The sequence below is a fragment of the Pteropus alecto genome, unplaced genomic scaffold, assembly GCF_000325575.1.
Source record: "Pteropus alecto unplaced genomic scaffold, ASM32557v1 scaffold131, whole genome shotgun sequence".
NCBI classification, from domain to species: Eukaryota; Metazoa; Chordata; class Mammalia; order Chiroptera; family Pteropodidae; genus Pteropus; species Pteropus alecto.
In genome coordinates, this window is record NW_006434709.1 from 1948944 (window position 1) to 1965310 (window position 16367).

At 40.3% G+C, this 16367-nt stretch overlaps 2 protein-coding genes and 1 pseudogene across 2 annotated transcripts; 2 read left to right on the plus strand and 1 right to left on the minus strand.

The window, feature by feature from the left end:
- The first annotated feature begins 2043 nt into the window (after positions 1 to 2043).
- Positions 2044 to 6743, plus strand: FAM136A (family with sequence similarity 136 member A). Its single transcript, XM_006909510.3, has 3 exons — positions 2044 to 2206; positions 3126 to 3266; positions 5256 to 6743. Exons 1-3 carry the CDS (start codon positions 2120 to 2122, stop codon positions 5442 to 5444), a joined length of 417 nt encoding a protein of 138 aa, XP_006909572.1. The 5' UTR covers positions 2044 to 2119; the 3' UTR covers positions 5445 to 6743.
- Positions 6744 to 7866: 1123 nt separating this feature from the next.
- SNRPG (small nuclear ribonucleoprotein polypeptide G) lies at positions 7867 to 16333 on the plus strand. The gene is made up of 4 exons (XM_006909511.3): positions 7867 to 8021; positions 10619 to 10641; positions 11335 to 11459; positions 16141 to 16333. The coding sequence occupies exons 1-4, from the start codon at positions 7990 to 7992 to the stop codon at positions 16189 to 16191; spliced, it is 231 nt and encodes a 76-aa protein (XP_006909573.1). The 5' UTR covers positions 7867 to 7989; the 3' UTR covers positions 16192 to 16333.
- On the minus strand, positions 15668 to 15786 carry LOC112478112 (annotated as a pseudogene).
- Positions 16334 to 16367: the final 34 nt, after the last annotated feature.

Genomic DNA, 16367 nt, shown 5'->3' on the forward strand with positions numbered 1-16367 from the left:
AATTCATTTTAGTGCCCTTAACTGGGCTCCTGCAAGTAGGACTTGTTGGAGAGATTCAGTCTGATATTAAGAATAAAGGGGGAAAGTGAGGAGTTTCAGATTGTGCTATAAAGAAGAAAGAAAGAACTCTCCACAGACTATGGAGATATAAGTATAAACGTTGAGTCAGTCATGACAGAATTTCTACTTCTCAAGTCTGGAGTCAGTTTATCCAGGTTGGAAGTCTAGCTCCACCAATTTAGGCCTCTAAATGTGCAACCTTTAGCAAGTGGCTTTGCTTCCCTAGGCCTCAGTTTTCTGCCCCATGTGGGAGAAAAGTGAATAACAGAGTACTCAGCTCAAAGGATTGTTATAGGAATTAAATGAGACAATCCATGTAAAGCACTTAAAACAGTACCAAGCACATTGTAATAATAACTGGTGTCCCCCTAATTCCAGTGGCTGCTGAGAGTCCCCTCTATTCTAGCTTGAGGTGGAAAAGATGTCTCAAACCCTGAACAGTGGTGTCCAGGGAGCTACCAGCACTTAGGCTACATGCTTGAAGAAGGCAGCTTTCTTGAAAGGGCTTTAGGTTAAGTCAAACCTTCCCCCATCCTCAAACCAGAGTTCTCCTGCCATCTAGTGCCCAATGGCAGCAAATGCCTAAATTTCAATGTCAAGGTCCCTGTCCTTGTATCTCCCCTACTTACTGTCTCCTTTACTACTACAGGCTCCAAGTCAGCAGAATCACTTGGCTTTCCCAAAGCTTCAAGTTCTTTCACACTATTTTGTTCACAGCAGCTCCCTATGCTTGATGTAACATTCTCCTCACATCTCATGTCAGGCAAACACCCACTCATCTTCAAGAAGCCTTTCCTGAGGCACCTGAACAGTTCACCTCCTTCTTGCCAGTCCCTGCCACCCCCTATAGCACATCCTTTCCAGCATTGCCTGTGTCTGCCCGCTTCACTTTCACCGATGCTCCCCTGTGGACCTTCATCCCTAGCAAGGTGCCCTGTGTCTAGCAGATGCCCAATATGTGTTCAGTAAATGAATGCACAGAAGAGTAAAATTGGGGGTGGAAGGTGAAGCACTCCAGACAGAACTGTTCCAGGAGTTCTGGCACAAAAATGCTTCATTATGTATTAAATATCTATAGCCTCTGCATTACCTTTGAGGCTAATAATTTTTTATTGGAAATAAATGCATAAACATACATCTACCAACAAGCCAACATTTTCACTTCGAGTTATTTACCCACGAGTAAATATGGATAAATACCCAAGGGTATGGAAATCTATGCCTACAAAAGACTTTCACAGTCATTTTATTCATAATCTATGCCTACAAAAGACTTTCACAGTCATTTTATTCATAACAGCTAATAACGGGAAAAGACCCAAATGTCAACAGGGAAATAGAAAAACAAATAGTGATACGTCCGTTCAATGGAATACCATTCGGCAGCAAACAGCAAACAACCACAAGGCTCAATCCGAAAAGTTTATGCTGGGAGAAAAAGTCAGATATGAAAAGAGTACATATTGAATGATTATAAACATATATGTATATATATAGTATATAGATATATGTGAGGTGTGTGTGTGTGTGTGTGTGTGTGTGTGTGTGTGAAATTCTAAAAAGGAAAAATGTAATCTGTAGTGATAGAAAGTAGATCAGTGGTGGCCTGGAGTCAGAAGTGAGGGATTGGGGGGAGAACGGGCAGAAACTGGAAAAGGGCAGGTTTGTTAAAATTCATCAAGCTGTACATCTAATATTTGGACATTTTTCTGTATGTTAATTATTCGTATTAAAAGTGTTAAAAATTTGAAGGCGGAGAAGGAAGAGAGGGGAGAAAGGTAGTAGCAATGCGAGCACGGTCGCCGTGCGGAGATCAAGTGAAGCAGTCCTCCGCTGCCCAAGGCGAGGTGAGCACGGAGGACAGCCAGGCGGGGAGCTGGAGCCAGTGGCAGTCTGGAGCGCTGCCGTCTGGCGTGCAGTTGCTCCTCTCGGACGCCAGGCGGCGGCGTGGGCCAGGGAAGGACCTGCCGCCTTGACCCGGGAAGCGGCGGCGAGGGGGCGGGCCCGTGTGAGGAGTCCATGTGGGCGCCGGCGCGACCCGGTGCAACGCGGGGTCACCATGGCGGAGCTGCAGCAGCTCCGGGTGCAGGAGGCGGTAGACTCCATGGTGAAGAGTCTGGAGAGAGAGAACATCCGAAAGATGCAGGTAGCGGGGCGGGGACCGATTTGAGGGGACCCCGGTGGTGCGGAATTCGCGGCATCTTCCCACATCGTCCCGCGCCGCCGCCCCCTTCTCCGCAGATCCGGGTCGAGGTGTCCCTGGGGTCGCTGCGGCTCCCTCGGAAACAGGTGTTACCCTCAGACGGAAAACTGGAGCTTCGGCCGAGCAGATGAAATCTGTGCGCCCTCGCCACGCGCAAGGCCGTTTTCCACCCAGGCCAGCCAGAGGTGGCGACGGGCGGGTCCCCGGACCAGGGTTAGAAAGCCCCTGGTATGAGACATTGGCCTCCCCCACCTTTCCTTCTTGCGCGGCCCCTTCTGCGGGTGAGCAGTCCAAGGCCCAGAAAGAGCACGGCCAAGGTGAAAGACCAGAAAGGCAAAAGACCAGAAGGGTGAAAGTGCTTCACCTCCTAAGTGGCCAGGTCATGCCCGGTTCTTCGCTCCACCCAGTACTGGTTTATATGCTGTACTGCTTTGATCCCCCTAACTGTTATGTTGGTGGTGGTCTTGCCTTCTTAACTCGATTATGGGTTTCCTTTGTAGTGCCCCTTGAGTCATTGATTAATGGATTGGCTTCCCCCCGGTGGAATACAGATTACTCGGTTGCTGACCTCTGAAACCCTGTGGTATAGGCACCCGGTTTTCAGAATTTGGCTTTAGCTGACTCACCGCCACCTTCCTGTCCATCCAGCCTTTGAAGCAACAAGTGCCACTGAGCTAGCAGCAAGAAGGCCATGAAACACTCTGCGAGGCATTGAGGATAATTTTCCCCTTTGTGGTCTTAAGGTCCTGATGTCTCTTCTGAGGTGCAAATGTAGACGCTCCTCTTAACCTCTGTTGCACTCCGTGGCCATCTCTGTCCCAGGGGTTTTCTTGCCTAACCTCTCCCTGCCATCCCTCCCCAGGGCCTCATGTTCCGGTGCAGCGCCAGCTGTTGTGAGGACAGCCAGGCGACCATGCAGCAGGTGCACCAGTGCATTGAACGCTGCCACGCGCCTCTGGCTCAAGCACAGGCCCTGGTGACTAGCGAGTTGGAGAAGTTCCAGGTGAGGAATATCCCAGACAGAGAGAGGACTGTACTCCTTGTTGTTGCTCTTTAGCAAGAAATGACAATAATTTGCCACAAAACTCTCAGCTTTAGTGTCTTGGTCCTGTTAACATTGATGACAGTGGAATAGCCAACCAGTCTTCACAGGGTTTGAAATTTGGGACAAAGTCCTGAAGATTGAGTGCTGTCTGTATTTCCCATAGAAACAATGAGTGACCAACGGAGGTCATGACCAAGTAGAGCCTTATGTTTTTCTTTTCTATAGACACCAAATATAATATGTATACTATATAGTACATAGCTTTCTAAAACATATTAATTCATTCCTACAACAGCAGAATCCCCAGGAAAGTGAGAATAGGCTTGTCTTTAAAAAGTGCAGATTAGAGCAAGATCCTGTCATCGTTTTGTGGACTTACCCACCCAGAATTGCCCCTACTTGATACACCCAGAAGGCATGTCACTAAAGAGCAGTCATTTATATGAAGCATTGTTATTGTTGACTCCTGGAGACCTACCTCAAAAACCCTTCTGAGGTCACTAAGAACCCTGCCCACCCGCTTCCCTCTCTGAAGCAAAGAGTAGCCACAACTTCACTTTACTCCCTCCCTCTGAATATACTTTTCTGGAACTTGGGAAGTAGGGCCCACTTCTGAACTAGTTGTTCGTAGCCTGGGATTCTGTTCACATGGAAAAGTTATATCTAATGTGATACATTTTTACATTCTGCTGTATAAAATTCTTTAAAATTACTAACACTATAAAGGAATAACATCTCCAAGATCATAAAACTCCAAAAGGTTTCTTTGTGTTTATTCTGACCTATTTTTATAAATAGAGTCTTTGAAATTTTGATTCTCGAATTGCTGTATAACTTCCATGGCCAACCTCCTGTTTACCAGAAGCATCACCAAACCATTTTTCAATCCTCTCCAATCAGACTCACTCTCCCACTGTACCAGAACTGCCCTTGCCATTCCCCACCATGAGGCTAAATCCAGTGGGCATTTCTCATTCCTCACCTTACTCAACCTGTCTGCATCTTTGACACAGTGGATCATTCTCCCCCTCCTTGCAACACTTTATTCAGGACACCCCACTCTCCTGGTTTCCCACCTCTCTTGGCTTATCTTTTCAGTGGCCGCCCTTGCTGGCTTTTCCCCTCTCTAACCTCTGAACATTGGAATGCCTTGGGCTGTTCTTGGACCTTTTCTCTTTTCTATCTAGTTCTCTAGTCTCATAGGTATAAATATCATCTATATGCTGACAACTCCTACATTCATAACTGTAGACCAACTTCACTCCTGATATCCAAATTCACATATTCAACTGTTTCTTCAACATCACTTATTTATTTTGTTGGTCTTTCTGCCCTCACTGAAATATAAGTTCTTTGAGGGCAAGAATTTCATCTGTTTTACTCATTGCTGTATTCCCCAACATTGGAAGAATACCTGGCACGTAGTAGATACTCAATAAATAATTGTTGAATTGAATGTTTTTCTGTAGCAAGGATAGATATTAAAGAATCAAGATATTTGTCTTTCTGTAATTGAGTAACTATCCTCTAGTTACTTCTCACTTTCTGGAAGGGGCTCCTGTACAGTTTATTCTGTCATTCACCTGCTTTCTTGTGCTTGGTCTGGGCCCTCCTGGTGCCATCCTTTGTTTCAATCAGGATAATCGTGGTTAATTGCCCTATAATGTCCCTTTAGTTCGTCAAGGTAGTACATGTCAAACCAAAACACAGCAAGTCCTTGAATAACACCATTTTGTTATAACATTGGTGAGATACCATAGGAACTTAACTCTTTTTTATTTTAATTAACCTGTGGTAAATTTGATTTCGTTATATGTTGTTTTGCCACAGTTGCAAGAACCTATAGACAACATTAAGTGAGGACTTATGTAGCACAGCGCCTGGCACATGATAAGCGCTCGGTAAATGAAGGCCAGCTTCTTAGCCTTCTCTGCTCTCTTGCCACAGGACCGCCTGGCCCGGTGTACCATGCATTGCAATGACAAAGCCAAAGATTCAATAGATGCCGGGAGTAAAGAGCTTCAGGTGAAGCGGCAGCTGGAGACTTGTGTGACCAAGTGTGTGGATGACCACATGAACCTCATTCCAAGCATGACCAAGAAGATGAAGGAGTCTCTCTCATCTATTCAGAAATAGAAGTCTTTGCCATTGGCCATCGGGGCTGAGGGCAGGAGTCTATTTAAAAAGAAGGATGAGAATTTTGGTCTTTTAAACAATTTATGAATGAAGAAATTAAGGATGGCAGCAAGTTTAAGGCATATATCACCTGCCTCTGGACACTGGTTCCTATATGTTTTAATCCTAGAAAATGAAATGGAAAAAAACTGGTGCTAAAATTTGGGTCAGAGAGTTTTGAGAGCCGAAATTTCTTGTGGCAAGTGCTTATCCTAGCAGTAGGCATCTCCCTCATACCAAACCAGAGCACTCCGAGGTACCAGATTCTTCTTAGTACCCAGGTACCAAGAGGTTGACATGTTTCTCTAACCTGCCAATGATCTGGTAGAGTATGAGGAGAGGTGTTTCTGTTCGTTGCCGACCTGTTTACGAGAAACATCACCACACCATTTTCCATAAGCTGTAAAACAAAATCCATCAGGTCACTAAGAAAGGGAAAAAAATTTTCTGAGTCTTTTGTTTTGCTTGATTTTGTTTTATATACAAGAACATGAAGTTGATTTAAGATGCGGAGTTGGGAGAGGTAGTTTGGATAAGACCTTTGAGAGGTTCCTTTGGATATCTCTTTCTGGCCATCAAGATGTGGATGTTCATTTCTTAAAATTCTCACATATCTTTCAGCCTGGAGACCCTCTAAAAACATGAGAGGTGATGTCACACTGGGTATGGGAAGCAGACCTCCCCTCTCACTGGCTGCCATGATGGGCCTAAGGCTGTCTGCAGCAAAGTGATAGGACAATCTCGCAGTGACCCTCTCCCTTGAAGAGAAAGAGGGTTTTGATTGTGCTGTATCTAGGTATCCAGGAATGAACAGTGAAAGAGGAACTTTTCACTGTTGGCTGCTTAATTAAGAGTTTGAAAGTACCAGATCTGGAAAAAAACTAGTTTTCAGGAATGAAACCTAAAACCCATTGTTGCTTACTTAGTCCCCTGAAATAAGAGCCTTACTGAGACAATTCCTTGGTAACAGGAAGGTCAAGGGGAAAAAAGTAAGTAACTCAGGTGTGAGCTGTTGCTCTTTTAGGGCAAAAGTGAGGCAGCCCCCATTACCAAATACTACTTTTGCCTGGGGCCTTTGCAGAATGCAATGTTCCTGCCCCAGCTCTGGCACCTTACCGTTTTGATAAGGACTTTGTTGTCTTTTTACCACCTTATTACTTGAAATGATAATATAATCTGTCTGTTTGCTGTTTCAGGCATGTGATATATTTTCCTAGTGGTCTGGTTTTAAAAAATAAAGTTTAATTTTTTTTTCTCCACTATTGTGTTTCTTTCCGTATATCTGGGCAGTGGATATATAACTTCCTAAGGATGTCTTTCTTTGTCATGTGTGAAGTAAGTCTCTTAAGAGGTTCAGAAAAGTGAAAATTATGTGTTATGGTTTGGATGCATGCACGACTTGTTCATTGTAATTAAACTGAGGGCAGGCTAGAGCACTATTACTTGAAGTCCATTAATGTAAAATAAACTATAAGGCTTAAAAAAATGCAGTATCGTCAGCTTTCTAGCTTCAAATAAACACAGCAAGAAGAGGAAAAGATCAGTTATGACCACTCGAGAATATGCAATGCCTGGGATTTTGAGTACCAAGAGAGTACAAAATATATGAGGAGCTTAGCTAAATCTTTGCTATCATTGATATTTAAATAGAGCCATTCCTGAACATTAGGAATGAATTGAATTTTGGAACACTATCCCCTACTTAGAATCACCAGGGCTTTTCTATTTTGGCCCAAGTCTTCTATAATCTCTATTGTATTAGATTCATAAATGTGGATTCGCCTATTTTGGGTCACAACTGGGAACAAGTCGGAGACCACTTTTTACACTTACGCTCTTGACTTGAAAATCAGTACCTCTTATCAGAGATCATTTGTGTGCTGCACTTCACGTTTTATGTATGGGGTCAAAGAACATTTGGTGGGGTTCTGAAGGCAATGTTAAAAGAATTGCGAGACCGTAAGTCTGGAATATACTTCCGGGCTCTAGATTCACATTCTTGGAAACTGAGGCCCAGGCACCCTACTCTTTGGTGCAGAGGTCACTAATTGAGATGTTAATGCAGCCCTAGGTTAGCGTGACAATATGCTGTGGGACTATATTCCAAAGAAAAAAAGGGCCCACTCCTCCAGAGCTTATTTTCATTTATTATACATGAAAAAGACAAACGATGTGATCTACTAAAATTAGGGATTGACAGCCATCGCAGAGAAGCTAGTCAGACATTTAACTCAATTTCACAGAAGGGAACATGCAATTAAGAAGAACGCCTAGAGGCCCCACCCTCTGTTCTGGCCAATCGCTGGCGACGCAACCGGAAGCTTGGGGCTGATCGACGCGCTCTGGCTTCCTCTAAGTATCGCGAGGTGAAATAAGAAAGCTGCCGACAACCGATTGGCTAACGGGATCAGAGACGTCAGACGCAAAACGCCGAGTCTACCGCGGGAGCGTGAGCGAGGCCAGGTATTCCGTTTGGAGGCATCTTTGAGCTCTCTGAGTAGGCACCATGAGCAAGGCTCACCCTCCCGAGTTGAAAAAGTAAGTATGTGCGAAGGCCACGCGCGATTAGCAGCTTCTTTGTATGCCTCGAGTTCCGTAGGTCCCGTAGATCCGCCTCAGTTTCCGCGCGCCTGGCATGCGTATTCCGGTCAGAGGCCCCGGAGATCCCAGGCGGAGTCTCGCGCTTGCGTGCCTGAAGCCCGCGCAGAGATCGCATTTCTGCTTGGTCGGCATGGTTACCAAAGGCATCCAAGGCGCCTCTGTTCCGCAGATTTGTTCTGGCTGGAGCTTTCGGCCCTACGTCTCCCCCTAGTTACTTGAAGATCTCGGATGCCACCCTTTGTTGACCAACTTAAATTGCATCTTGTTTTAGATCAGGAGGCTGGGGAGTAATTCTATAAGAAACTAAGGATATGGATAAAATCGAATTGTATGATAGTATATGAGAAATCAAAAGCCACTTTAACCTTAAGAATGTTTGTAGCTGTTTCTTTGAACTTTAACTTAGAAATCCCATTCTTTTTTCTTGCTTTCCTGTACTTGAATGTCGCATGGTAGCTTTGCTCTGTCAACAGAGCTGTGTGAGAACATTCATTTTTTTCCTAATCAAGAAGGTTGGGGGGGGTTTCCCTGCACCCAATAAAATCAACTCGAAGTAGGATATTTCTACTTTAGAAAGGGCCCAATATGTTCCATGTCTCCTAAGTACGTGCTTCTTTATCTTGTTTATACCATGTAATGCAGGAATTCTGCGAGTAGTAGTTGGATAGCACAAAGGATACAAAATTCCCGGGAATCAACTTGTGAGTCATTCATTTGGTCGGCCTTGCCTATAGTTAATTTATTACCAGCCCCGTAAAGAAGTCAGATTGAAGGAAAAGTTCATACTTAATAATTTTGCATTTAAGTACACATTTGTATCAAAGCCATCTTTTATGCAAAAACTATATTTTAGTTGGATCTGTTAAAGCCTTAGTTATTAAATTATAATTCTAACATTAAGAAAAATAGAAATTGTTTTCGTGAAAATGCTTATATGAAAGTTATGCTTTTAGTGGTGCGCCCGTAAAATCTTGTAAGTATCCTCTGGGTTGCTCAGGAACTAGTGAAATGTTAATTATTTTCTAATAAAAGGACCATTCGCTACTTGTAATCTTAGATTTCCTTTTTGATTCTTAATAGATAATATTTGAGAATTTCAGAGGATGAAACTAGTTTTAACCTTTCTTTCTCATCTCTAGATTTTATGTGAGATCCTGTCAGATTTACCTCTCAAATCACTTTCAAATTTTTCTTCCTTAACTTTCTCACAAATACCTTCTTCTTTTATACTTCTCCTGGTTTAGCATAACTCAGTGGTTCTTAAATGGGGGGTAGGGAGTCTGATTCTACCGGCATCTAGTGGATAGAGGCCAGGAAAGCTGCTAAACATTCTACAATGCACTGGACATTCCTCAACAACAAATTATCTGGCCCCAAATGTCAATATGCTGAGGTTGAGATACCCTGGCTTAACCAAATTCCCCCTCCTACCACTAAAAAATCGCTGCTACAGTCTTTTGGCCAATGACTGACTGCTTTAATAACTTATCACTCTGCGTAATAAAATCCAGACTTCTTGACCCAGCACTCAAGTTCCTTTGTGTGAAATCCAAGCATCAGATATTACACACTAATAATTGAGTACCCTGTTCTCCAGCCAATAGAACCATTTGTGTTTGCTCAGACTTTCTCACTTGCCGTATGACTTTGGACAATTCACTTAACCTTTCTGAGCCTCAGTTTCTCATCTATAAAATGGTGGTAATACTAGTACATAACTTACAAAGTTGTAAGGATTAATTAAGCTCACGTGTATTATATTGGGTATGTTTTATATACTCTATTAAAATAGATCATTTTATACATCATACTATATCTTTTTATTTGTGAAGAATCTTGTTGCACCTTCTGTCGGGCCCCATGTCTTATTTATTTTTGGATTCTCCCATGCTATCTTATGCATTAAAATTGAGTGAAATTTCCTATTTTCTAGATTTGCCTACACAGCTTAATAGTTTTCATATTACCCTGCTGACATGAGATTGTCTTGTTTCATTCAAATTGTTATACTTAATTGTTGAAGAATAATGCTTAATTTTGAATAAAACACTGCTTATTGTCCAAATATAAAGTAGCTATTGGATTGGACAAGTTTGATTACAACTTCTAGTTTCTTCACAATTTGGTTTGGGAAATAACCAAAATGTAATTAAATCTTTGTTTTTTGTTATGGCTATAAAATTCAGCCATTGAAAATTAGGTTAATATTGAACAATGTTTTTTAAGTCACATCAGTATACACTCTGTGTCCATTAATATATTACAAACCCGTTCCATTTTTATTGATTATCTTGTCCCTTCCCAAAATACATTGCTTTGTATAAGTACTAACTGAGGTGGACCATCATTCCCTCATCCTTTACAGCAGTACAAGATTTTTACTATTAAATTTCATTATTCCTATTGTGCAAATTTTAGCAAATTGTATTGTCTAGGAAATTATTATAAAATTGAGTATATACCTACTTTCGTGCTTATTTATGCTTAAGTTTTTTTAATCAGTTGTATAATCTTTATCCCTTTTGCTTTTTCAGATTTATGGACAAGAAGTTATCATGTAAGTTTTATTTAATCAGTTGCTTTTTACATGTATCTTGACAATATATAACATTTGGAGCAACTTTATAAAAATTCAGAGCACACAGAGTCTCTAATTCACAATCATTAATTAAGCAGGTTTATCAAAATCTTAACTAAACAGTTTTATTTACCTAGTATCTGCTATTTAATAAATTTTACAGTACTTCAGACTTTTCAATATTTCAATATTTTCAATATTTTCAATATTTCACATAAGCCCCGCCTCAACTGTCACAAAATTAACGGGATTTTCCTATTTCGTGATATTTGAAATTTTATCAACCTTTTTCCTTTAAACAAAGGACTTAGACAAGGACTAAAAATCTAACCCATTCAGTACTTGAAGTACATAGGGGTTAAGACTGTGGCTTTAGAGGTAAGCAGCCTTCGGTTTGAATCCTGACTCTGTCACACAGTAGTTCTATAACCTTGAATCAGTTACTTAAAAGCTTTATACTTCAGTTCCCTCATAAAAAGGTGGGATGATTCTACTTTATAAGATTCTTATAAGTTTAAACATGGAGGTAATGTGGAATGTTTAACCTAGTTGGCATATAGTAAGGATAGTGGATTGTACATCTCAAATACCTGGGTTTTACCCCACCTAATTTTTAATGAATATTTGATAGATAATGGTCAGTTTTATTAAAACTTTGTTCCATTTTTTTAGTGAAATTAAATGGTGGCAGACATGTTCAAGGAATATTGCGGGGATTTGATCCCTTTATGAATCTTGTGATAGATGAATGTGTGGAGATGGCAACTAGTGGGCAACAGAACAATATTGGAATGGTGGTAAGTAAAGATGTAAGATTTCTCTCCGATTTTATTTTTCATTTGGAATAAGCATTAACATTCCTTCTATCAAAGACTTGGATTAAACTGAAGTTAGACAGGTTACAAGCAAGATTAGACTTTCCATCTTCCTTTAACATTTGGCAGTCATCAACTGTGATAATATCCCAGTTACCTTAGGTTAGATCTGGATCTTATATAGAATTCTCTGAGGTCCTTGGTCTTGAAACACCTTTTGGAAATCATTTTGAGCTTTATCCTATAATAGAAGCCGTAGTCAGTCTTCATTAGAGCAGTAGTTCTCCATCTTAGTTGCATCTGAAAATCAGTCTGAGATGTAGCATATGGAGGTTTTTTAAGTCCCCCAGGTGATTCTAATGTAAAGCAAAGACTAACTACTGGTCTAAACCATTTACAGTCACCTAAAGAGTTTTCAAAAAAAAAAAATTCCTGGATACCACCCCAAAGCTATTGAAACTATCTCTAGTGGTGCTGTCTTTTTTTGTTAAAAGATTTGGGTGGTTTTATGTGTAGTGAAGATTAAGAACATGCTTATGAATTCTCAGATGATCTTGTTAAAATGTAGATCCTAATTCAATAGCTGTGGGGTGGAACCTGAGATTTTGCATTTCTAAGAAGTGCCCTTTTTTTTTTTTTGCAGATCTGCCAGTCCACAGATCACACTTTTTATTTTTAACTGTGGATGTAATTAACCTAGATTTCTAATTTATCACACCCAAATTTAAAAGTGGTCAAAGTAAGTTATAAGGGATGGTAATGCTAACAGCCATTCACAGTGGAAGAAAACAAATACTAAGTTCTTAATTATAGGAGCAAACATTTTTACATTTATTAGACCATAATAATATGACTGCTGAAGAAGAGTTTTTGAGGTTTGTCAACAAGAGCCAGACTTTGAATCTCTCTCCTTGCCCAGCACAGAACAATATACCCAGTAAGTGGGAAGTCTAAGTTTCTTGGGAAAGGTAAATCAAAAATGACAACTTAGCTTCAGCAAATCATAGAGCCTAAAGACCTCTAAGAGATTGTGAGAGTTCCTAATTGTTAGCGTTGATAATTTTTTTTGGCCTTATTTGTTTGAGCAGTAGAGGGGTGTAATTATTTTTTATCACTGGTCCTAAGATTTGTGTTATTGTTTATTTCAAATGTGTTACCATTAATGCATTTTGAAAAGCAAATCCATGGTCAAGACTAGAAAAAACGGCTTATAGTCTCTTATAAGACTGACCCTTCCTCCCTCACCCCCCGCCAAGTTTCATATAAATCAACCTTCTTTTCGGGTACATTCTCCTTGAGCGTCTGTTGAAAATTAATAAAACTATGACCAAATCATTAACAGCCAGTTTCTTTAAAAAAAAAAAAAAAACCAGTTTTCAAATACCCTAAGTTTTCCTTTTACAAATTAGAAAATCTTTGTTCTAATAGAGGGTAGATTAGGTTTTTAGTTTATATATATCAACAGATTTGCTAAAGGATTCAAGAAGGACTTGTCATCTATAAGTCAATTCCAATTTGGGAAGATGACTTTTTAGAGAATTATGTGACATTTCTCAGAATTTTATCGGAGAGAGGATTGAGCCTAGATCATAGATCTTTCAGTTTTCACCATAAATTTTGATGGGGAAATTTACACAGAAATTGGTTAAAAGCAGTGCCCTCCCAAGTCATTCAAATAACAAGCACCTACTTAATATTAGGCAGTCTGCTATTCCACTTCTGATGCTTCTCATGTGACCAAAAAAGTTTGTATTAGAAGGCACTGATTCTTGCAACTGAGTTAAACACTTCAAAAATAAAATAATAATAATGTATCAATTGTCTTTAAAAAGTCCAAAAAAATGTAAGAACGGCTTTTCTGAGCTTAAAAGAAGGGACACAAACAGGTTACGGTTTTGTTTTTCACAGATTGTTTGGCAAAGGAGACCATTACATTGGCTTCATTATTCCCTTGTCCAAGTTAGTGACCCATGGCAGACATTGAAATTACTTAATACTATTATACTAAGAATGTGTGTTCTAAGGGGGAGGTGATTTGTTTTAGGATTCTGTCAGCTGGATAGTCACCTAATGATGTGACATCCCCAGAGTTGTCAGTGGCCTCACCCCTGGCTTATTTCCTTAAGGTTCCACTCCACTCCAGGGTTCTTCTAAGAATATAGTAAAAATCCTGTTTTATTATGCTACCTAGTTCAGGAGTTCTTACTAGCTTTGTGCTTCTGTAGCTCCGTTTTAGGTTTGTATGCTTTGTTAGACAACTGTGCCCTTTCAAGAGGCTGAAAGCCTGAGTAACACTTTGCAAAAACTAGTATTGAAGCACGAAACAAGGAGCAAATTGGAATTCTGGACCCAGTGGTTCCAGTTTGATTTGGAGAACGGAGCCTCAAACATAAGGCAAAGGTGTTCACCAACTAGCTTTACTTTCTATATATTATGTAAGAAGATAAATTGTGATACCAATTTAACCCCTCAGATCTGAAAATCTTAATTATCTGAAACAACTTCTCTCCACCTACAGAAAAGGTGTCAGAAATTGAAAATTTTAGGAGGGAGCTAGGAAAGAAGGCTAGTTTTTCGTGCTTTGATCAGTGAGATGTGATATTCATCATCTATTGCAAATAAGCTAGGAACTTAAAACTAAGAATTAGATAAGCATGTTTTTTACCTTTCTTCATTTCTGTTCCTAACTTATAAAACGAGTACGAGTATGTAGGCTCCTTCAGTCCCCACTGTCATTTTGAGAGCATTGTTCTTTTTTAATACCGCTCTAATTCTTTGCCACCCTCTCACCATACTCATTGCTGTTAGTCTCTGCCAGGCTCCAAGACACACTCCCTGTCATGTTCCTTTCCAGTCTTTCAGCTGCAGTAATTCACTCGTTTATTTAATAGGTACTTATTAAGCCTTCTTTGCGCCTGTCACTACTTTAGGCACTGGGGATATTGCCACAAGCAAAGTCCTTGCCCTCATAGAAATGACATTTGAGTGAGGAAGACAGTAAATAGTGTATGTGATAAATGAAGCAAGCAGAATTGAAGGAGAAAAGAACAGGTTATAGCTGTTTTTATTCCAGCTGCAAGGAGCCTAGCTTTACTTGGAATGTTATTCAGAATGTCTCTCATTTCTAATAGATGTTACATTTCCACTCAGCCCCCTCCTGTCCTTTCACCTTACCCAGCTCTACTTGACCGATGTGTTATTGCATTGTAACCTACAGTTCATCAGGATTCTTATATTCACAGACCCTTGCCTTCAAGTTTGACTTATTTTTCTATCCCTTTCAAACTCATACCAGCCATTTCACCTGTGCTTATAAGTATCGTGGCTTATCTTCATTTATGGATTGGCTGCTGTGTCAAAGACACTGTTCTCCTAGGGCCTTTTCTTTATAACATCTCTTCCTGCTTTTAAGCTCTCTCCCATTCTCTTATACAGTTAACCCTTGAACAACATGGGTTTGAGCTGCGCAGACCCACCCATACACAGATTTTGTCAATACAGTATTCCTAGGTTTCACATCTATGGATTCAACCAACCGCAGATCAAAAACAGTATTTTCAATCCACACTTGGGAATCTACAGATGCAGAGGGCCAACTGTATGCATTGTTCTCTGCCATATTATATAAGGGACTTGAGCGTCAGTGGATTTTGTTATCCTCAGTGGGTCCTGGAACCATTCATCTTCAAGGGACAACTGGGAAGTCAAAAGCTATAAACAGATTTTTGACTGCAGAGGGTTCGGTGCCCTTAATCCCATATTATTTGAGGCTCAATTGTATATGTTATTGCTGAAACAGTGGTCATTCCCCCAGTGGAAACTTTTCACTGGCCCATTCATTGTTGGTTTCATGATGTCCTCCACACACTTTTAAGATTGGTTTTTGAGGTGTTCTGAAATTGGATGTAAATTGTTTTCAACTTCCTTGCATAACCTTTCACTGCTTCCAAATTAGATTCTTTCCTTATCTCCCAGGTAAGAGATAGTTTCCTATCTTCCTATCAAAATTCTGCGTAATTTTCAAAACTCAGCTAAAATGCCATCTTAATAAAGCCTGCTTTTCCCAACTTCCAGCCTGCTTTATTCTCAAAATGCTTTTTTTTTTTTTTTTTTCGCAAGGGAACCATTGGTTGACCTCACAGATTGCAAGGACCTTGTCATCTTACAATTCCTTATTTTTTACTTTTTTATGCCTATAACACCTGGTCTTCCAAGGTGGTCTCCCATCCAAGTACTAACCAGGCCCAACCCTGCTTAGCTTCCAAGATCAGATGAGATCGGGCTTGTTCAGGGTGGCATGGCTGTAGCCTCTAATGATCTTATACCCCAGAACTGACATTCTGTTTTACTTATTTTTGCCATTAATTTATGGATCCCTTAAGGGCCGAGAGTCCTGCCTTTTAGAAGGTGAAGTGAGTCGTTGGAGACTTGGTATCTCAAGTAGTAATGTAGAAAATGTGCATCTCATTAAAAAGAGCTTTATGTAATGATTTAAAGACTTGAGTTATTTGATATTCCTATGGCTTAAAAAAAATTTTAAAAGCCCCACAAACTAACATTTAATAAGGAAAAACCGTTACTGATTTGGTAAAAATTCTTTAATAATAATTGATATGAGTGTTAAATAAATTGTTCTTTTCAGATTTACTTTTCTCTTTCTTAGGTAATACGAGGAAATAGTATCATCATGTTAGAAGCCTTGGAACGAGTATAAAGAATGGGGGTGTTCACCAGAGAAATCACCTGCTTCCACATGTCCCCTACTCCACAGCACCTGTTATACAATATAAAAATTGGGTCGTGTACATTTTCATATTGAACTTCTTTGTTAAATAAACTTTTTTAATAGTCAAAAATGCTTTTCCAGATGTTCTGAACTCGAAAATAGGA